The sequence below is a fragment of the Tachysurus vachellii genome, chromosome 1 (assembly GCF_030014155.1).
Source record: "Tachysurus vachellii isolate PV-2020 chromosome 1, HZAU_Pvac_v1, whole genome shotgun sequence".
NCBI lineage: Eukaryota > Metazoa > Chordata > Actinopteri > Siluriformes > Bagridae > Tachysurus > Tachysurus vachellii.
The window spans coordinates 16,013,845-16,036,218 of record NC_083460.1 but is presented as its reverse complement, the minus strand read 5'-3'; the positions used below and the strand labels follow the sequence as shown (position 1 = coordinate 16,036,218).

At 39.4% G+C, this 22,374-nt stretch overlaps 4 protein-coding genes across 15 annotated transcripts in view; 2 read left to right on the top strand and 2 right to left on the bottom strand.

Annotated features, from left to right (window-relative positions):
• Nucleotides 1-1,805, bottom strand: part of LOC132848710 (collagen alpha-1(XXVI) chain) — a 32,949-nt gene extending 31,144 nt beyond the window's left edge. For all 3 annotated transcript variants that reach the window (XM_060874665.1, XM_060874674.1, XM_060874682.1), the window contains exon 1: nt 1,412-1,805. In XM_060874665.1, coding sequence (XP_060730648.1) covers nt 1,412-1,581 — 170 coding nt within the window. In that variant the 5' untranslated portion in view covers nt 1,582-1,805. The remainder of the gene's footprint in view (nt 1-1,411) is intronic.
• Nucleotides 1,806-4,575: 2,770 nt separating this feature from the next.
• Nucleotides 4,576-8,585, top strand: srprb (SRP receptor subunit beta). The gene is made up of 7 exons (XM_060874653.1): nt 4,576-4,749; nt 5,027-5,121; nt 5,198-5,275; nt 5,366-5,442; nt 6,696-6,832; nt 7,080-7,134; nt 7,946-8,585. The coding sequence occupies exons 1-7, from the start codon at nt 4,611-4,613 to the stop codon at nt 8,151-8,153; spliced, it is 789 nt and encodes a 262-aa protein (XP_060730636.1). The 5' UTR covers nt 4,576-4,610; the 3' UTR covers nt 8,154-8,585.
• Nucleotides 8,586-8,972: 387 nt separating this feature from the next.
• wdr53 (WD repeat domain 53) lies at nt 8,973-22,101 on the bottom strand. Of its 10 annotated transcripts, none has more exons than XM_060874556.1 (4): nt 21,934-22,101; nt 16,488-16,617; nt 11,235-11,736; nt 8,973-10,003 (listed from the first exon to the last, which is right to left on the bottom strand). In XM_060874556.1, exons 1-4 carry the CDS (start codon nt 22,025-22,027, stop codon nt 9,365-9,367), a joined length of 1,365 nt encoding a protein of 454 aa, XP_060730539.1. In that variant the 5' UTR covers nt 22,028-22,101; the 3' UTR covers nt 8,973-9,364. The 10 variants fall into 10 exon arrangements, with proteins under 10 accessions (XP_060730539.1, XP_060730562.1, XP_060730593.1 ...); XM_060874579.1 differs by lacking the exon at nt 21,934-22,101 and adding an exon at nt 15,751-15,806 and having other exon boundaries at nt 11,235-11,741; nt 16,488-16,703; XM_060874610.1 differs by lacking the exon at nt 21,934-22,101 and adding an exon at nt 15,751-15,806 and having other exon boundaries at nt 16,488-16,703.
• neu4 (sialidase 4) lies at nt 16,729-18,460 on the top strand. Its single transcript, XM_060874641.1, has 2 exons — nt 16,729-16,975; nt 17,610-18,460. Exons 1-2 carry the CDS (start codon nt 16,729-16,731, stop codon nt 18,458-18,460), a joined length of 1,098 nt encoding a protein of 365 aa, XP_060730624.1.
• Nucleotides 22,102-22,374: the final 273 nt, after the last annotated feature.

The window sequence follows — 22,374 nt, the reverse complement described above, 5'->3', positions numbered from 1 at the left end:
AAGGCCCTTAACCCTCTCTGCTCCAGTGGTGCTGGATCATGTCTGACCCTGTCTTCTGACCCCAGCCTCCAAAGTTAGGCTATATGAAGAAATAATTCAAATTAATTCTATTCTAGTTAGTAGGTTAGTTAAAAATATTCAATTTATATTAAAATTAATATTTCTATTTATCTCTAATGAGCAAGCCTGAGGTTACTGTAGCGAGGGAAAAACTTCCTGCGATGATATGAGAAAGAAACCTTGAGAGGAACCAGACTCAAAAGGGAGTCTGATTACGGATTACTGAATTTAAACCCCAACAACAGATAACTGGATTTAAACCTTTTTTTTTCCTGGAAATAGAGATTTTAGTTTTATTTTGTTTCCTAAATTCTAATGAAACCAGCAGCAGAAATCAAACTACCGGGACTTTGACCAGGCAGTTACTAAGGATGAATCAATTGACTCTTACTGTAAATGCAATGGTCTTGTCTGTGCATAACTTTTTTTGAGAACCGTAATGTTTCCATTCGAACTACATGAAAAATATCTATTTTTTAACCTGAGTGAACACACATCCCTTTTTTTCAATGTGTAAGTGCTTTTAGTTTGTCCCACATGCTCTCTTTTTTGTGTGTGTGTTCAGCGGGATCTCCGTTCCAACAGGAACGTCCTATACGTACCTGTATTTGAATCTGTTTACAACACGTGATCAGTACTCAGCTACATCTCTATTACAGTATGTATATTGTTTGGAAAGTTAATACAGAAACATTTATGTGGAATAACAACTTAAAATTGTTCACGAATTGTTCATGAATCATTCCGTCTCTGAATTTGAATCATTTTGTCTCTGCTGGTGAACAAGTGGCTGCTGATTTTTTTAATGGATTTATGATGTGTTTTCTTTGAAGATCTTTGTGTTATGTTCTTAAGTAACTTTAATGTCAAGTCCAAAACTGATTTGTAACATGGAACTGATTTGCCTACTCACGACTTCAGCTTATAAGACACTGATTTGGAGCAGTTTTTTGGGACATGTTTTACCTGGGAAGGTGCATGTGCTGGAGAGTAGAACATATGGCCCAAGTGTATTTTTTAAATGATTCACTATATTCATGATTCCTTGTGAAGGTACAAACGATACATTTATCCTGGGTGATCCCAACCTAGTAACAAGGGAAGGGACTTTTTGGAATTTTTCAGAGGATACTGCATTTAGGATTTGGAAATAGGGTTAGGAAAAAAAAGGCAGGAGTGAACTTTTTTCTGCATAAAGCTTGGAGTTGCTTTGAATGTTTTTAATTAGGAGCAATCTGGCAACCCAGTTAATGGCGCTCGTATATGTAAGTGTATATGGATTCCTAGGAAATAAGGCTTTAGTGCTTGATATGCGTGGAGAGTAAGAAAGTTGAGCGTGTGTGTGTTTTACCTGCGCTGAGAGCTGATGCCTGCTGCAGGGGGTCCGGCGACGCTTTGTTCTGCGCTCACATGCTGCAGTGTGAGTCCTTGGAAGGGGTAGATGAAAGTGGTACCGAAAGAAAGTCCGACGCAGGACATGAAGAAGAGACACAGTGTGCTCCAAAATGCGCAGCGCGCCATCGCTCCGGTCCTGCGAGAAAGCACCAAGGTTCTGCTCAATGCCGCGGCGCACAAGCGCAGCCACACATCCGCACTGGAGGAATCAGATAGCCAAGAAAGCTATACAATGGTACAGCGACACGCTCTTCACCCCACAGAGGAACTAAATCATGCAGATGCAGGATTTTCTCACACCACCCCCACTTTCTTCAGCTCGACCTCCAAAGTGGATTGAAGTGTCTCTGTAAACGTTTGGAGCGCGCGTAATGACGCACCGACTTCACACGAGCAGTACAAGTTAGGAAGAAAAAATATAAAGTGGGTGAAATCTAGAAAACCAAAGACTCCTTATAGGATTATCAGGAAGATTTGGTGCTTAAATCAATATAAAAGAGAGTTTTATCGTGAGACACCAGGAGTTCTCAAACGTTTTACAGCCAGGAAACCTTTCAACTGTACAATTTACAGAACAAACAAAAAAGGAACCTTATTTAAACATGAGCAACAATATTTTGTCTGTTTTTTGCACACTGGCATGGCTTAGAGTACAGACATATTGCACTTGATTTGCATTTCATTTGTCCTGAAACAGCATTTTGATTCTATTTTGAAAGTGTAGATACCTCGGTTTCCAGAGTTTCTTCATATTATCCTAATCTTAAGAAACAATCTTTCTTCACACCTCTCTGTATCGTGTTGAGCCTGATAGTGAGCCTGATATATCTATTCACTGGAGGAGATACAGAGTTTAATACGAATGCACAAGACTTTCTTCTCTGCTGTAGAGTTACTGTACATTTAAAAACTTTTGAGTGACTAAGTAAAAAAATGTGGGTTAAAAATGTTAACCAAAAAAAAAATCCTTGAAGAAACAAGAGCAATTAAAAGAGATGATGTTTTTTGATTTCAACATGTAATTTTTTGTCTTGTGAAAAGCTTTGCTGTGTGTTTCTACAGTAATAGAACTTTTAATCATTTCCAAAGAGGAACAACAGGAAGAATATTTCCTAAGATTGCTAGAATTAACCTATCAGAGAGAGAGAGAGAGAGAGTTTTCCAAGGAGAACCTGATATAGAGAATAAGAACCACTAACTATCCAATAAACCATAGAACCAAGGTTTTATCCTAAACCCTTCAGGGGTTCCTTCAGAGAGAAAAAGCCAAGGAATGATTCTAGATTTAGACAAATACTTTTAGCTACTTTTGCAAAAAATTGTAATTAAAAAAAAAAAATTCTAATAATAATAATAATAATAATAATAATAATAATAATATTATATATATATATATATATATATATATATATATATATATATATTATAGATCTGTCTGTCATCAATACATCATTGTGATCCATGATTTTACTGTTTACTTTTTTCTAAAATGTTAACAAGTCTGGTCTGTCCATGCTCCAGTCAGAGACACAGAAATGTTTTTTGTGACAGAAAAAGATCTTTTTCTATGTATTCCCCCAGACCTGAAGGTGAGAATATTGACAGATTGTTGAAGAAAATCTTTTGTCCCTTTCCGGAAAGTGAAGCTTGCTGTAAGGCTGTCTGATGAGCTGATGATTTTGATCAGCTGTTCTACAGAACAAAGGACTTCTCTGTAGCCATTAGTGCTCTGAGCCGTGCAGTTGGTCTGAATCTGAAGACGAGAGTGAGGGTCTCCAGCCCTCTTTCTGCAGGCTTCAGCTCCAAACCACATCTAACACACTTGATTCTACTAATCAAGCTCTTCTGGAGACACTAATCAGGATCTAAAGGTGGATCGGATGTTTTAGATTAGAGTTGGAACTGAAGTCTGTGAGAAGCACTCGAGGAGGAGGGCCGGAGAGCCATGCACAAGAGTTCAAAGATAAACAGCTTATTATAGATATTATTAATGCCGTATGCAAATATGTTTATGTCGTTCTTCTTGTTTATTTAACAAGGATGAGATTTTGTGTTTGTATTTTGCATCACTTGTGTAGTGTTTTTTTTTTTTTACAGACTGCAGCTGTAAAACGCTGGTTCTGAGCATGTTTTTTTTTGCTTGAGATAACTGAACAAATACATGTTACAGGCTTACAGAGCATAAAGCTGTGCTTTTTGTTTAAAAGCCTATAACTGGCTCTGTGTCACATATGAAGTCACTTAAAAGTACAAGCCAGCATTACTTTGCTGAATAAGGAACAATACACAACAGAAAGGTGCGATGCAACCATTACCACACCGTGCTTGATGCCATGTCCTCAGGTGTTTCATTCCTCTTGCCTAAGACTTTTATTTATTTAAGAAGATTTTGGACCTCCACTGAGACGAGGCTGGCTCTGTGAGGATCCCGAGGCGTCTAGAGATCTACCAGCTCCAGTGAAACACTGCAATACTAAAGAGGAGACGTCAACTCCGTGTGGTCATTGAGGACAACAACCTCCTCATCAATACAACATTTATCAGACTGTATATTTATAATCACACCCTCCAGTGTCACCCAAATGAGGATGAGGTTCCCCTTTGAGTCTGGTTCCTCTCAAGGTTCCTTCCTTTACCATCTAAGGGAGTTTTTCCTCACCACAGCCACCTCAGTCATCTCAGACTTGTTCATTAGGGATAAATACAAACACATTTAAATATAAGTTTAATATTAATCTTATATTTTGTATTGTATTAATCTTTATAATAACCTTTTGTTCTATGTTTACGTTCTGTAAAGCTGCTTTGAGACGATGTCCGGTGTAAAAAGCTATACAGAAATAAAATTGAATTTTAATTTTAATTTATTTCAAGTTAATATGGTGGAACACCCACTAACATAATAAGTGCACACACACACGCCTTTATTTTTTTTTCTCTTCATGAGTTATGCATTCAACAAATATAATATGCATTATATAATATACTGTAAAACACACATAACAGTAAATAGACAGTTCAGTACAGTGAGTCCCAAACAGCTGGAACCAAATTCCTTGTGTGTGAACACACGTGTCCAATAAACCTGATTCTGATTCTGATTCCTGCGCATGCGCAAGACTTGTGACACGTGTGTCAGCAGCAGCAGCACCGCAATGGAGGAGAAACTGAATTTAGATTTGGAAGATTTTTCCTCGGAGCCGTTTTTCGACGACATCGTGAAGGAAATAACAGAAGACCCTTCAATTCTAATTGGGATTTTTGTCGCTGTAGCTGTTGTTATTATTACATTCGGTAAGAAAGCTTTCTTTGGGCCTCTTAGCAACTTGCAAATGGAATATACTAGTTCCCACTCGTTTTCTGACAAATCCCGCCTTCTTTGGCGATGATTGGCTAGTAGATCCTGAACGGTTTGTTCATTGGTAGTGAGTGGAAAGTATTAGCCAATCACAGCGCTTGTGGCTGAAAACGGGTAGGAAAAAAAGCTATTAGCTACACGCTCATATTAGCTTGTTTGTAAGATAAATACAACATTTTTTGGCACTAAATATAACATTTATCTACATTACAGTGCTCCTGAAAGTTTTCCTGAGCGCTAAGAAGACAAGAAACGCAGTATTGCTAGTTGGTTTATGTGACGCTGGAAAATCTCTGATCTTCAGCAGGGTGAGGAAGGAAAATGTCCTTATTTCATGAACGTTAGAGAAATGTGTGAATTAACTGGTTAGTTTTGTCTCCACAGCTGCTAACAGGGAAATGCATCTCAACTGTGACCTCCATCAAAGAGAATAAAGCTCCATACAGAGCAAAAAATGACAAGGTACCAAATAAAACCCTGACAAAACTGAACAAAAAAAAAAGTATTTCTCTGTAAATATCCTCTGTTTTTAAAACGTTTTCTTCTCCACAGGGAACCAACTGGACCCTTGTGGATATTCCTGGTCATGACAGAGCTCAGTTTGTGGAGAAGTTCAAGGAGACAGCAAGGTAGAAGTCCTGGAGACGATGTTCTTCCTTCCTTAGGGTTTTAGACCTTTTTTTGGACACTTTAAGCTCAGGTCATGTGTATGGACTCGAATGTAACGTCCCTGTCTTCGTTTTACGTTGACGTCACTTGGAAGATTCTGTCGTCTGGACCGGATATGGTGTAGCGTCCTTCTATGACCTCCTCATACTAGTGTAAAGAGAACGTGGTCTGTAAAGACGATCAAAATAAAGCCTAGTTCGAGAGGAGTCAGTACGGTACAGTGCAGCACGTGATTCCCTGATTATAACGACATATCCTAATGCTCTCTTAGTAGTCGGCATGGGAACACACAGGTACGCAAAAACAGGCAAAGGTTTCTGGACACCTGACACTTATATATGGTTCTAATGCCAGAACATACTTGTACAGGACGTCCTTGTATAAACCGATGGGTGGTGTGAAAGAGCTCCTGTACAGAGCCCTGACTCACACACAAATGAGCACACATCTCCACAGCCAACAGAATCACGTTTATTGGCCAATTATGTTGACACACACAAGGAATTTGGTTCCAGCTGTTTGTGACTCTCAAAAGTACAGACATAAATAACACTATACTGTACAAACTATACAAGACAATGCAGACATGGAGATATGTAGCCATTCTCCAATATCTAGTGGAAACCTTCCTAAAGAGAAGAGGGAAGTGCAGGATAACAGATAAAGGGGACTAGATCTGGAACGGGATGCGCAATAAGGATTCGCATTCACTAAATTCCAGGGGTTTCGTTACCACAACGTAAAGTGGGCGTGTTTCAGGAGGTCTTGAAAAAACCCCCTCTTTAAAAAAAAAAAAAAAAAGAGCATACTACAAAGGACAAAACAGTCATACAGGTAGATTTATTTTAGAAAACAAACAACCAAAAAATACAGTTAGGGTTAGATTATCAAATAGGCCACGCCTACCAGATGGCGCAATGTCTGTTACGCTGTTCTGAAATTCCTGGAAATAAGTGCATCCCATAAGGACGTGGGCTTGATAGTCGGCAAGACACAAGTTGCTTGTGTTCTTGGGAGTCGAATGCGTTTTAATCTACATATTGATTGAGCCTTGGACAGCTTTTAGCCTCCATGCAGTAGTCCTTTAACATGTTTTACTATACCGTTGTATTGTGAACGTATTGTATGTAAGTTCTAAACAGTTATCAAAATATGAATGTCATTTGTATAAAGTCGTATATAGAAGCTTGACCGATTGACCTCGTACCTCCAGAGCGATCGTGTTCGTGGTGGACAGCGTGCTGTTCCAGAAGGAGGTAAAGGACGTGGCCGAGTTCCTTTACTTCCTCCTGACAGACAGCGTGCTGATGAACAACACTCCGACCTTATTGGTAGCCTGCAACAAACAAGGTATGCTTTCTTCTTCTTTTTCTTTTTCCAAAGTTTGTTGAAATTAATTGGACAAAAAAGTATGCAGCTTGTAATGAACATTTCTGACCAATCAGGTTTTAAGTATTTATATACCATACACTCTGGTATAACTGAGATAAACATCTCGCTCAGGAAATCCCTGAATTTATAGATTTGACCCAGTACATTTTGTAGAAATGGTACAGATTGTCACAAGCACATTAAAAAAAAATTTTCTGTTTAATAGACGTCACCATGGCAAAATCAGCCAAACTGATTCAACAGCAGCTGGAGAAAGAACTGTAAGTGTTCCTATTTACAAAAATGTATACCCTTAGTGTAAAGAGAATCTCCTAGTAACGATATTCTAATAAAATGAGTAGAAATGTTGGTTCCCCCCCCCCCTTAATATTAAAGAGAAAATCCTAGTAAAAGCATCTTAACCCTTGAAAGAGCTCATAAGGTTGAAAAGTGTTAGTAGAAGTGAGGAGGACTTTTAAGAGGATTAAGAGTTTCTTTATCAGAGGAGAAAATGGCTTCATGGTGAAGAGGGAGAAGAAATGTGTATGATATTTAATATGATAATGAGTTAATTAAGTGATACAGATTAGATCGTGTAGGGATTATTTTTGTCACCAATCAGATTAGCGATAACATCTCAGACAGCAGAAATGATTTAAATTGTCTCTATGACGTTTCTGCTCTGTGTCAGAGATGTTTATTTACATTTACATTACATTTATTACGTTTATAACCTACAGATGTCTCTAGAACATCTCTAATATGATGGGTCACAGACATAGTCCCTACATAGACAGAGACAAAGTGAAGGTTTATAATAGACCAAATTTTTAAAAGCGCTCCTGATTTTTACTGAACAACCAATCAGTCTTCAAAAGAAGGTGTCATACCTTGTAACAGGTTAAGCCCCGCCTCCTCTAAGATAAAAGTCCGTGTTCTTTGAGATTTCTTTGAAATTATTCCTAGAAGATTCCTAGTTAGATATGTTTAAGCTAAATTATGAGCGCATTATAAGTGTCTTTATGATCTTTCTAATCAGACATTAATTAAATAGGTTTGAATCCGTATATTCGTCTGTGTCCATTTCGACAGAACCACTCTGAGAGTGACTCGATTGGCGGCGCTCTCGTCTCAGGACGGCTCTGTTCGTTCCACGGTTCACTTGGGGAAGAAAGGCAAGGATTTTGAGTTCTCTCAGCTGCCCATGAAAGTGGAGTTTTTGGAGTGCAGCGCGGTCGGCAGCATCGAGGAAAAAGGCGCCGGAATCGAGGCTTTGGAGAAGAGTTTGGCCAAATTATGAACTGAAGGGGGAAAAAACAACAAAAAAAAAAACAGGTTGCTGTTAGAAATGTACAAAGTTGTGTGTTTGGACTCGTAGTCTTTTATTACATGGCTTTAAATCAGTATTGTTTTGTCCTTGTTTTGTATAGTACACAGACATCAGTTAGTGTCTCTTTACTTTGTTCGAGTTTTATGAGGTTCCCGAACATTCACACAGATTTATTTATATGGACTATACACTTCATCCAGAAGGGTTTCATTTAACACCATTAACCTTTTTTCAAGGTACCAGGAGTTTACTGTGTTTAAACATTTATTGTAACGTCCCTCCATGCCTGCTTTGTGCCTTACGTCTAAAATGTTGACTGTATATTTATGGTAACTGCTCAGGCTCGAGCTCCTGCTGAATCCTGTAAATAAACTGTGGGATTTTTGCATGTTCAGCTTTTAATCAGTGTCGTGAACTCGTTTTAATTAAGCGCACGTTATGTTTCATGGCATGAAAAAAATACGACACTCAGGGGAGACGATAATCAACAGGTCGGTGACTGATTCATCTATGCCACTGATTATGTTGCTATAAAAATCACCATGATGTGTTGAAGACTTTTTAAAAAGGAGTTTTGTTTAACTGGTGCAATAAGAAACCACTAAAGTTATACAGTGATACATGAATGATTCGCTCCGTATTCCCATATGATTCGCCGTATCGGATCCCTGATTTTGATTCAAGTCTCTGAACTAAGTAAAATAATGACAGAACAAACGAGTTTTTCTGTGTAATCCTAAATGAGTAAATAAAACTATGAACAGAGATTTAACACTGAAATGAAAAGCCTTTTAGTATTTCTCATTTTATTTTTTCATGAAAGAATGACGTCACTGATGCTTCTGTACAGTTATCGTTAGCCGATCGTTGACCCTGGTTATATCTGCACTGGAAAAAAAGCTCTCAAGTGCATGAGAAAATAAACTGGAGCATTAAACACTATAATGATTATTATTAATCCGACATGTCGCTTTTTTTTAGATTTGCTGAGCTATGTATGAAGAACCGGCCCTGGAGTTTCAACACACACACATACACACACACGATAAGCAGACAGAAATCCATCTCTTCTCGTCAGTCTGATGTGCTCTGTATTTACAAGTGCCCTTTGTTTAACCACAACGCAAATAAATAAAGATAAACACCGTTCTGTTCCCACACTGCTGATGGAGTAAATGCAGCTAAAGCCCAGACAGAGAGTACACAGATAAACTGGAGCTCTGATCCGCCACAAGTAAGCTAGGTTGTCCTTTCAGAAGAGCCGGACACACCCAGTTCACCTTCTCCCCGTGGGCCAACTTAAGTTTCGACGCCAGCTTGGTCTGACTCGGGTCGATACTTCTAGCCTCCTCTGTGATCTCCTCTTCACTTCTCTTTCCCTCTTGAGCTTCATGAGTCGCCTGCTTTGATGTCTTGTTTTTGGGCTTCCTGCGTTGAGCCTTGGCCTTGACCTCTCCTGCCACAACAGGTTCCTCGCTGATATCCCACAGTGCCACTACTCCGTCGTTGCCTCCGGTTGCCAGCCAGTAAGGATGAGGCATGAAGTTGAGAAAGTGAGCTTGAGAAGCTCCCTGACTGTGAGCCTTTATCGCCCCCTGCTGCTCGAGTCTGGAACCCGCACCCACGCGGGTGAGGTGCACGCGCCCATCCTCTGCGGCGCACGCCAAAATGTTTCCACACGCTGCCACGCTGACACAATGAGCCAGAGGCGGGTTGAAGAGCTGACCTGCTTGCTGATGGGATCTCTCTTCTTCCTCCGTCGCCTCCTGTAGACTGTAGGTCCACACTGGACGAGCTTTCTGCAGGTTCCACAGCATCAGCTAGAGAGAGAAAGAGAAATAAGAACTGTGTTTAATGGCAACTCCATTCAAATGGAAAATGGATAAGATGGTCATATAGAAAGGATTTTAAACATCGTCCAACTTCCACATCGGTTTAGGAGAAAACATCCCTTAGTGAGCCACTATTCTCACTATGCTGCTCATGTTTTGGTTGCCAGAAACTTAACTAACCAACATTTTTGAATTATTTTTCTTCTTATCTTGGACAGATCACATCTTTTGTATCATGCAACTAATATAGAGGTTTGAAGTGTCACCACTAGAGGGCAGCAAATCCGCACTGATCCTGTATTTATGATCATTCCAATAGCACGTGGAGGCTGCATGATATCATACCCTCTGGTTGTTGTAAACACAGTTACTATTTTATATTAGTGGGATTTGTATGCAAGACATCAACACTGACTTCTAAACAAGTGTAAAGGTTTAAGCTGTATGGCTGAATGTCATTTCAGCATTCAGTCTGAATTGTTTACTAAACAGTAAACAAGGAAAGTTATGTGTATCTGAGTTAGATGTAGGCCGCGTGAGCGTCTGACCGTGGCCAGATTTAACCCGATCGACATTATCACTGATCTTCAACACCTCCGTATAATTCTCTCAAAGTTCCATCAGTCTCTGTGTACCTTGTCGTACCGAACACGTGGTCTGTTTTAAGGCAAAGAACCTTGAGGATGAAATTCCAGGACACAAATAGGTTCAGCTAAACAAACCCCAGCTGCAGTGAGATAAGGACTTGCAGTCTCCTAATATGGTCTTCTTGGCAACCGATTCGGCTTTGTTTTATGACTTACAGACTGTATAAACCTAGAACGGCTGATGCACAACATTAGCTAGCTCACGAGGTAAGTGTAATCTCCTTGTGCTCGTCCTTATAGCTACACAAAAAAGTGTCATCTAATGTAGTGGCGTGAAATCCTTTAGCCTTGCTTGTGTGCTGGTTGTTAGAGTTATATTGAGTGTTTTTGTGCTGCACTCTACAACGCAGTCGCTTCCCCCATGTCCAGTCACTTCCTTTATTATGGAATTACTGTCTAGCAGTCGTTCAGGTCAATTAATATGCCTTGGAAACACAGTCCAGACTAACTGCCGGACCATTTACTGCATGACGTAATTACAGAATCTGCTTTTCCTGGGCTAATGATTTGTTTATCCCATCATTAGGATTTAATCTTGTAATTTTGTCTGCTGTAAAATCTGTCCCTCTCACCTGCATGTCCAATCCGGCAGACACGAGGCTCTGTGGCCTCTGGGGTCGGAAGGTGACAGAAGAACAGATGTTGGTATGCTTTCGTAGAGTGCGGCTCACTTTACACGTCTGCAAGTCCACCACCCTGACAGCCCCGGAATCATCAGCCAGTGCCAGCGAGGCGCCCGTTTCGCTCACTGAAAGCGAGTTGATTTCATCCTCGCCGACATCCTTGAGTTCCTCCGCCGGCTTCTTCAGACATCGTGGGTCCAGGATGCTCACTGTCTCACCGTGAGACACATACAACAACCCAGGTGCCGCGTTGGAGAAAACCGTACAAGTGACGTCGTCTCGAGAGGTCAAACGCAGCTGTGAGAGAGGCGTTCCTTCCTGAGTCCACACGGTCACCTCGCCTCCTTCGGCCCCTGACGCCAGAAATCCGTCGCCTCCTCCTGCGGCTCCGACGCACAGCACCGGGGCAGTGTGGCCTCCAGCCCAGTGCTGCGCCATGCTGCTTACTGACCTGTACTGGGAAGAAGCATCCTTATAAAAGACATTCAAAGATTAAAAACTACACAATCAACATATTCTTCTATATGCATGCAACATCAACGTATGACTATTTTTGTTCTGTATTATGTTCACACGTGCTGTAGATTTATACTTTAATGTAAATACCTTCTCAAGTTCAGTGTAAAGTCACCAGTTGTTGTTAAGAGTCACGTGGTTCACGTGACATTTATGTCCCAGCTATAATATTACACTTTAAACCTGTTTGAACCTTTGTTTTTGTTGTTCGTTTTCTTTTTAAGGACACTGAAATCTAAATAACGAGTTTGTTCTAAGAAAACACCATTAAATAAACCCAGAATTCTCACTTATAGATGTAGATTATATAAAGTATACAGACTAAGAACCCGGATGTAACTCATTTAGCATGTTTTAAAAGTTTACTTGCCTTCTGTATAATAATAAAGATAAGAAAATAAAACCCTAAAACTAGAAACACAACTCCTTTGAGCGTTTTATCTGACTAAAACATCTTCTAGCTCCAGTTTAACTGGAATAAATAAATGAAGGAAACGTCAACAAAATTGAACCAAAATGCTAAGTTGTTGTTAGCTAATTTATTAGCCAAGAGGAATAACACCACATTAACACCTACCTGACTGAATTTACCTGAAACCAATGGCTATATTAATCCAAACTATGCTTCAATACTTTTCCTTTAACATGTCGATAACAAAATAAAACGTATTTCTATAACATAAACACAATAATTGCTGATTCCTGCGCTACACGTGCAGCGACTACGGAAAGGTCGCGCTTTAATGACGCCATCACCCTGCGCACCTGAGTAACCTAGTTACCCCATTTAAAGCGTGGGTGACAGAAAACAACTTGCAACCAGGAACTCGTTTAAATAACACTTAAACAAAACCTAAGAAGCTTCATAGAGATGTATAAATATTAAATACATATAATTCTATCTATGCAGATTTGAATAGTTAGATTTTAACTGTTTATTCCTGATCATTCATCATTCATCAGACCATCAGACTAATAACTATGAAAACTCAATAATAAATGCAGGGCTCTCAAGTTTTGAAGACAGGCAAGAGTGAAACCCCCCCCCACCACCAAAAAATAAAAAATCAAATATAATAATAATAAAAACTGTGTTTCACCAGGATCATTAACCACATTTTAACCAAATACAAAGTATTTGTTCAATTTACATTCATTAATTTGTGTGTGTGTGTGTGTGTGTGTGTGTGTGTGTGTGTGTGTGTGTGAGAGAGAGAGAGAGAGAGAGAGAGAGAGAGAGAGAGAGATTATGACTGGTGTTGTTTATTGTAAGTGTTTGTTGCCTTTTTGGACTCCTTTATCATTTGTAATGTTGGCTCCCATTTAAAACAGTTCGGCTCAACAGTTCTGCTATGAGCCTTCATAACAGTCTCATAGCAGCTCACACAAACACACATATACTGTACACTAAGCTGTCACTAATGTCAGTGTCAGTACAACACAATCATTTAAGTAATGATTTTCCAATGGTCCCATTCGTTTGAATGACAGGATACAGGACTACATATGGGCTACAACCTGATATGATATGGTCTGGAATGCCCTATATTTGCTGTTTTCCTGACAAAGTTGATTAATCTTTAAATAAAGTCATTAACTAAACCATAAGGTAAACAAAAGCTAGGTCTACAGTGATTTTCAGTGATCCGGTGAGAATAAGACACTTTGGATATTATTTTAAACCAATGCTAACATGATACAATATGTTTACAGTATGTGTTTTGCACAAAACCTAGCACAGCATGATGCTTGCTTGTTTGCTTGTTTGCTTGTAGTGCTTAACTTTAGAAGAATGATGCAATATGTTAATATGTGCACAGTGTGAGGTTTGCATCACTGTTGGTAAAATGAACGCAACTGTTCATGTAACAGAATAGTTGCAGTGCTGGTGGGTTCTCACTTCAGTTTAGTGCACTGTTTACTTCCATAGAACTAAACTAGACACCTTTTAATAAAAATGAAAGATGTATTGTCCCTTATTGTGTAAAACCTGTACAAGAAACACGGATTGCAGAAGCAAAACAATGGCACAAAATAAAAGTGTTGTTCGCTGATTTGTTCATTTTTGTTAGCAAGGTAACAAACTAGCTCGGGGGCAGTGGTGGCTGACTTGGTTAAGGCTCTGAGTTGTTGATCAGAAGGTCAGGGTTTAAGCCCCAGCCCTGCCGAGCTGCCACTGTCAGGCAACTGAGAAAGACCCTTAACCCTTCCTGTGCTAGAGTGCTGTATCATAACTGCCCCTGATCTCTGACCCCAACCTCCAAAGCTGGGATATGTAATGAAAAGACTTCCACTGTGCTGAAATGTATATGTGGGAATAATAAAGACGTCTATGCCCCAATTTCATTTCATTCACTAGCATCAGGTAGATATGGGGTGTCTCTCTTTTACACACACACACACACACACACACACACACAGCTGTAGATTGCTGATTTTCAGTAGCTTTGATGAGTTGAGTCCATTTCTGGGTCAATGGTTCAGGACACTGGACAGGCCTCTAATGCACATGGTCATGCAAAATGGTATTGTCTGGCACTCTCTCTCGCTCTCTCTCTCTCTCTCTCTCTCTCTCTCTCTCTCTCTCTCTGTTTTATTTCACAAACACCCCCCCACACACACACATGCACTTTTTTCTGCTTTCAACATCTCACAGTTCAAATGGGTGACAAGCTGTCAAAGTCTCTTAACCACTGAAGATCTATCTGTTAGTAAGTCTGTTTTTTATCTCTCATTACATTTTAAATACAGCATGAAAGTATGATGCATGTTTAAACAAATAAGCAGTACAATTTGTTAAGTTATAGAGATTACAGGAAGCAATTTTGACAATTTTGTCATTGATTCATCCTTCTGCCTGATGTTTCTATTTAGACAAGCAATGCACCAAGGAATCAAAAAAGAAAAGATGTTTGTATGTCTAAAAATGTTAACAAGGGATGACTGTAAGCAATATAGTCCGACTCAATCTCTATAGCACTTATTACTAGTGGTTTAAATCAAGACTTAATATAATTATTGCATATAAAATATAAGAGATGATGATAGTAGTTGTGTACAAGAAGGTTTGTGCACTACAAAAGTGTTTAAGGCGACTCAACACATTGGACAGACAATGTGTTACTGACAAATGACACTATTAGTTTTTCACCCACACCGCAGACACTGGAAGAAAGAACGTGAGGAAGACGTGCCAGCATTCTCAGTACGAGCCAAACGTCAAAGGTAAAAGCAGCCAATTTATACAGTTTACATGGCGTTGTCTGTAGAGCCGTTTTAGTTTATCTTTGTCACAAATAAATTATTTGAATCAGTTATAATTTTTTTGGTTGTGTAAGAAACACAGTGAAATATATATATATATATATATATATATATATATATATATATATATATATATATATATATATATATATATATATATATACATATATAAACATCCAGCATGATTCTTTTGGGTTTATTACATGAAAATATCCTTCTTCTTTGTTATTTCTGACTTCTGACTACCACCGATCCCACTTTACAACATTTAACAAGAATATCAGAGCTCATATGATGCAATTGTTTGACGCAAATGTTTTACTTAGATCTCACTGATAGCCCATCAGCTAGCTACCTGGCTGGCTTGCTGCTTGTTGGGCTAACGATTTATGTCGCTTCTTCTTTTTCAGTTTCAAATTCAAATTCAATATATTTGTATAGTGCTTTTAACATTTCCCATTGTCTCAAAGCAGCTTTACAGAAGTATTGAAAGAGAAGCGAGAGCAAAAAAGTAATAAATGTATAATAATAATAAGAAAAAAAAATAAGGATAAAAATAAATAAATGAATATATACAATTAAAGTTTAAAATTAGTTACATTTTACAATTATAAATGAATTAACTACTATATATCAATCTCTATCTCTGAGCAAGCCGGAGGCGACGGCGGCAAGGAAAAACTACCTGAGAAGATATGAGGAAGAAATCTTGAGAGGAACCTCATCCTCATTTGCCTGAAACTGAACAGGAAGTAATAATAAGTAAATGTAAATAATGTCCTTTCTATAACAGTTTAAAATAGTGCAACCGAGAGCTCCTGAGGAACCAATGGGTCATCGCAAACTCTGAGTTTGTTACAGACCTGATTGCTGATAAAGACCAGACCCTACAGCTGACTGACACAACATTGGTTCAGAGAAGGCATGACAGTCTCCGGGCAGCTCCATCCACAACAAACCCATGAAACTCAGTTTCCTCTGATGAGCTTTCATATTTTAAATCTTTATGAAAAATATACCATTGCCATGTGCCATGTGATGGCGCTAACTCTGCTATAGTCGCAGGTTTTGTTAACTGTTTCCAGAATTCAAATTTTACACACAGATAAGCGGAGTGATATGCACCCAGTAAAATGTCCCAGTGTGGTTATACTGTACTAGATATAAGCTAGATATTTCGGGGGCATGGTGGCTTAGTGGTTAGCACATTCGCCGCTGAGATAGGCACAGGCTCCCCGTGACCCGAGGTAGTCCGGATAAGCGGTAGAAGATGACTGACTGACTGAAGCTAGATATTTTGGTTCTGACTCTAACCTGAGGTAATTTTTTTCCAGTACCTTATGGATTCCCATCATGGCACCTATTTTCCTACCCGTTCAGTGCTGTTTCAGCGGGAAGCGAATGGAGTGACGTATCGCATACCTGCTCTGATCTTCTTCAAGCACTCCTCGTGCTTCCTGGCCTTCTGTGAGGAGAGATTCAGTCCTGCAGATTCCCAGGCTCACCTGCTCGTCATGCGCAAGGGCGTCTTTTACAGGAACTACGTAGAGGTCTGCAAGAAATAAGCAACACCTTTAAGTCTTTTAGTCTTGAATGCATACATTTTAGCTATGTGAATCGTCTCACGTCTTCTTCGCTCTATTCCTCGGTCTAGTGGCAAGATATGCGAGTCGTTAACACGGCCTTTCTGAAAGGTCACCGTTCAATGAACCCGTGTCCCGTGTACGACTCCTTCACCGGGACGCTCTTCCTCTTCTTCATCGCTGTGCTTGGTCACACCACAGAGGGGTACCAGCTGAAAACAGGCAACAATGTCACTAGGCTATGCTACGTGTACAGTCAGGACAATGGGGAGACCTGGAGTCCTGCCACTGACCTCACTAAGAAGGTCATAGGTGACACAATTAAAGGTGAATTCTTAGTTTCTGGATGCTATATTAGTTAATGACTAAATTTAAACCTGTCCTGTTCACTGGAATGTTAAATTTGAGACCACAATTATGGTGAAACAGGAACTGAAAGAAGCAAAAACAATATTGTTTACTAATATTAGTACTCTATTGTGGGCCCCAGCACTTCTTCTCACTTGAAGGTGTGTTAGAGCATTGGATATATATTAGATAAAATATTTATTGGATCCTTACATTCAGAAATACCAAACTATACTTTTCCTTATTGCTGGAGTATTACCATCAAAGGTATGCTTTAGCTGGAAACCTGCACTATCCTAGGTATAAATTTCAAAAGATACAGCTTTCTAAGGCTCCTGAGGGCACAGTACTGGGAACCCTTGTATTCTATTTATACAAGTCTAACGGTTGTTTTCAGATTTACATTTAGTTACATTGACATTACCTCCTTCTGGTAATGCATTTATCCAAAGCAACTTATATTTGAGACTGGATGAAACTGAGCAGTTATTGTAAAAGTTTTTGTATATGGTCCCAAAACCTAGCAAATATTTCAACCATGTCAGGTATGCTAAAGGTTAAATGTACATTTAATGTAACACCGTAGATTATCTTATTCTGTTTTTGTCTATAGCATGGGCTACCTTTGGTCTCGGACCAGGCCATGCGATACAGTTAAAGTCTGGCCGTCTACTTATCCCAGCCTACACCTACTACATTGACTGCAGGCAGTGCTTCGGAAAGCTCTGTAAAACCACTCCCCATGCCTTCTGCTTCTACAGCGACACACATGGCAAGACTTGGCATTTTGGTGAAATGGTGCCAGAACCTGAATGTGTGGAGTGTCAGCTGGTCTCGGTGGACGAAGAGGATGGGACCAACGTGCTCTACCTTAACGGGCGCAGTACCCTTGGATCCCGCGTTCAGGCCCTCAGTTTTGATGACGGCATCATTTTCAAAAGAGGACAACTCGTGCACAAGCTTGTGGAGCCTAGAAATGGTTGTCATGGGAGTGTAATTGGATTTCCAGCACCTTTCAACCTCCTCCAGAAGTCCAAATTGGGTGACGTCCATTCACCTACTACTGCAGCAAGCACCTCTGAGAATTTTTTATCACCAACCTGGGTGGTATATGGACATCCAACCTGGGCCAAGGCTCGACAGGATCTTGGCTTGTACCTCAACGTGCGGCCCCGTGACCCGGACAGCTGGACAGAACCGTGGGTCATCTACGAGGGTCCGAGTGGATACTCAGACCTGGCTTATGTGGAGGTGGCATCTACAGACAAACCACCAGTTCCTGTTTTTGCCTGTTTATTTGAAAATGGCACAAGGACAGCATATGACGAGATTTCATTTTGCATATTTACACTGTTTGAGCTTATTAATAACCTCCCACCATATCTGAGTAGTGTAAAATCGGCAGAGAAAGAAAAAAGGAGAAGGAAGAAGAAGAGAATGAGTCAGTTTTGTAGAGTGTGTTAGCAGAATATAATCAAACTCGGAATTCTATTTTTTTTCCTGCATTAAGAAAAGAAACAAAAATCTATTGAACCTACAGAGGAAGAATTTTAATGACATTTGACGAGCTCCATCACTAATGTTCTTATACATATAATGTCTGTATGGTGATAATTATCATTGTAAAGCATATAAACTGAGATTTTGGAATGGATGGACTAGATCTATGAAATAGATTTTGGAATTGATCCAAACACTGAAATAAAATTTTCTTCAATAACTTAATTCTTATTTGTCATTTAGAGCTACTTACACATTCAAGGCTCGTTTCACGTCTGTTTGTTTTTCTGTTCATCAGACCATCTATTCTCATGAACTCAATATCTCAAGAGCATCTGGTTGAACATTTACATGAATGCTGTTGGAACTGGATCATCTAAATTAGATCAAGATCAAATATCTTAAATAGTTTTTCAATAGCTTACTTTTAATCAAAGAAGAGTCAGTGGTTTATTCATTATAAGTTGATCATTTTACCCAAATGTAGTATGTTCAGTTATATATTGTCAACTAAAAAGAACAGTGGTTAGATTCTTTGTTATTTTTAATATAAAAAATCCAATACACACAGTGATATAATTAAACAGCAGGTATTTATAACAGGTATATATACAGTTTTGCCCTTACTGTCCACACCAATATGTCCATCTGCACATTTATCCAATTATCTTAAAGGTGGGATGTACGATGTTTGAGAAGTGCTTCAGAAAACTGAGTCGGCCGAAAAACAAAACAAACGTGTAACCAATGAGTAGAAAGGGGCGTGTCTTGTCAATATGCGGCTTAGAGAATGTTCAGTGTGCATGTCTGACATCAGCCAAATGCGATTGAAACATTGACATGGTGGATAAAAACAAAAAGCGAAGAAAGGTTTACGGTAGGAAATATAGGATCAGCTTTCTAGTGCTGGAGTGTCATTTTTGCTTGTTTGTTTATCTGCAATCGTATTGTTCTTCCCTTCAGCTATGATAAAAACATATTTCTTTCCATTAGTTGCCTGGGTTGCATATGTATGTGTGGGCGGAGCTATCAATATAAGGGGTGGGACCCATTTGGGTTAGGGACCCATTTGGGATAATTGCCATTCAAGTGGCAGCTGCGTAATGCAGAAAGTCATATGGATACGGATCAATCATAAAGATGAGGAAAACAAATGTGATCAAAGTGAGTCTAGCGTATCCACATAATGGTGCAAAAGAATATTTGAGAATGGCCAGACTGGTTTGAGAAGACAGGAAGGCTACAGTGAGTCTAATAACCACTCTACAACGATGGTGAGCAGAATGCTGAAATTTTAGTAAAAGACCACCACATCTTGTTGCACCTCAAGAACAGTAATCTGAGGCTACAGGTTAAACAAGCTAGATAAATTAATGATTTGAAAAACATCAGTCTTATCTGCCCAGGTTCGAGACTGAGCAGTAAAATATCTGCTGAGTATGTGTAGACAATTGATATTGATCAGCTTTCTATGTATAAGTTATGTATAAACCTTCTGTCGACAGAACACCTCAAGAAGATTGGCTTTCCTTAAAGAGCATGACTACTGTTGTTTTCTTTGTAGATGCAGGAGAGTATATGGACATTTTGTCACTGAGTGTCCAGATTCCCAGGGTTTGAGAGAGCTTACTTCGAAAAGACTTGGACATGAGGAAGTAAATGATTGGGTCCAGACAGACATTGAACATAGCCAACAAAAGCGTTGCCTTTTTCCCAGTCTTCAAGGTATCCTTCATCTGCTCTCCGTTAGTCTGGCTTTCAGTGAATTGGATCCTACAAAGGTGGTACGGAACGAAGCAGATAAAAAACACAACCAGCAAGACTAGAATGTTCTGGCCTTTTTTGGTCTTACGTGGCGTTGTCTCTCCGACTATGACAAACTGGGCAGAGGATCGATGGATGTGTCTATAGATGGATATGTAGCAGGTAAGCAGAGTGATCAGAACTAGGCAGAAGATCAGTATGTTGATGTAGACTACCACTGTGTGCCATTTTTTACCTAGATCACTTTTTAGATCTGCACAATTATCCATTATATCTACTTTAGTCTGATTGTGCAGTATCGCATTGGGAAGTGAAAGACCTATCATTGTGAACCACACCATAACAGCCATGGCTACGGTGAATGAGTAACTGTAAAGACAAGCGCCACACATTCCACCGAACGGCCTCACGATCTTTAAGTAGCGATCCAGAGCCACCAATCCGAGGAAGAGGATGCTGGTGTACATGCAGCAGTAAAAGAGCACTGCTGTGTATTTGCATGACACGGCTTTAAGACTCGAAGGTGCCAATTTGGCCTCGTTGAGCACGTCGATTGGTAGCGTAAGGGTCATGAGGAGGTCAGCCACAGCCATGTTGCGTAGGTATAACATGAAGGTTCGCTTCTGCATACGGATCTGGAAGAACACCCACACAGCCATGGAGTTCAGGAACAGGCCAGCCACAAAGATCAGTATGTACAGGCAGGCGAAGATGATGGAGGAGAGTCTTAATGAATCATCACTTAGGTTGCTATGATCCATGGCTGAGAATAAAATAAGCACAAAATTACTGAAAGATCTGGAGCCAGATCTTTCAAAAATGTCTTCATTCCAACTGGCTTGAGTTTCACTACAGGTTTACTTTCATCTCAGATACTGTTTACATCAGTTGCAAATGACTTTCAAGCCCTTATAAGGGTATGGTTAAAAAGCCAGATTTTCTACTAACAGACTTTTATTTTCTTCATGTCCTGCAATGAAGATCACACAACGTACATCTTTCCAACACCAAATCCTAGCATGAAGTATTACAAATGAATCGTTCATAATTTAATACTTTCAGCGTGCATTTTGTTGCTGTATCCATTTATCATGACAATATTAATCTGATGATCCATCAAGACATTTACAACATAGATTTGGTTTCTAAAAATGGTCCACAGCAAAGAACATGCAAACATTTGAATTGTGATTGTGCTGTTGCTATAGAATCGCTATTAATCACATCTGCATTAAGATAAACCCGTGATTTGAATTACCGAAGATTGTTATAGATGGAATTACTGTGCTATAAAACATCAATAATGAGAGCACACAATAAGTGCTATTCACATTTTCTATTATTTCATTTGAATATTATTTTTTTTTTACTTTCCTTTCCTGCAGTCCAACATTTTCTACTTGCAGTATTTACTTTAAGACTAAGAGCACTTCTAAATATCTTAACACTAAAAAAACTATCAGTGCTTCCTGGGAAACTTTCAAAAAACAAATCATAATCTAATGCTCTATAAAAAATCTGAGATGACTCATTAATCCCAAACACACACATGGCTTTATTCTGTGTGAGATGAACTACATGAAACATGAGCTGACCTCATACCGATAAACATGATAAGCAACTGTATGTAAAATATTATATAGTATATTATAAATAGTGACATACGATCTCACCTGGATCACTGTGGTTAGCTCTGTCCTGCTGTCCTGATCCGTTCTCTGTGTTCGTATGAAAGCAGGAAACAGCAACAAAGGAACTCTGCTCCATATTTTATTACTGAATGGTGTGACGAAATTCATCTCTGCTACTGATCTGTTTGGACTTGCAGTGGAGGTTCATTGCTTTCCCTGGAATAGTAATTTCCAGGGAAAGCAATGAACCTCCACTGCAAGTCCAAACAGATCAGTAGCAGAGATGAATTTCGAATCACACAACTTACATCTTGGTTTTCAAGATGAATTTCGTCACACCATTCAGTAATAAAATATGGAACTCTGCTCCATATTTTATTACTGAGTGGTGTGACGAAATTCATCTCTGCTACTGATCTGTTTGGACTTGCAGTGGAGGTTCATTGCTTTCATTTTGTTGTAAACAAGGCCTGCTGTAAATGA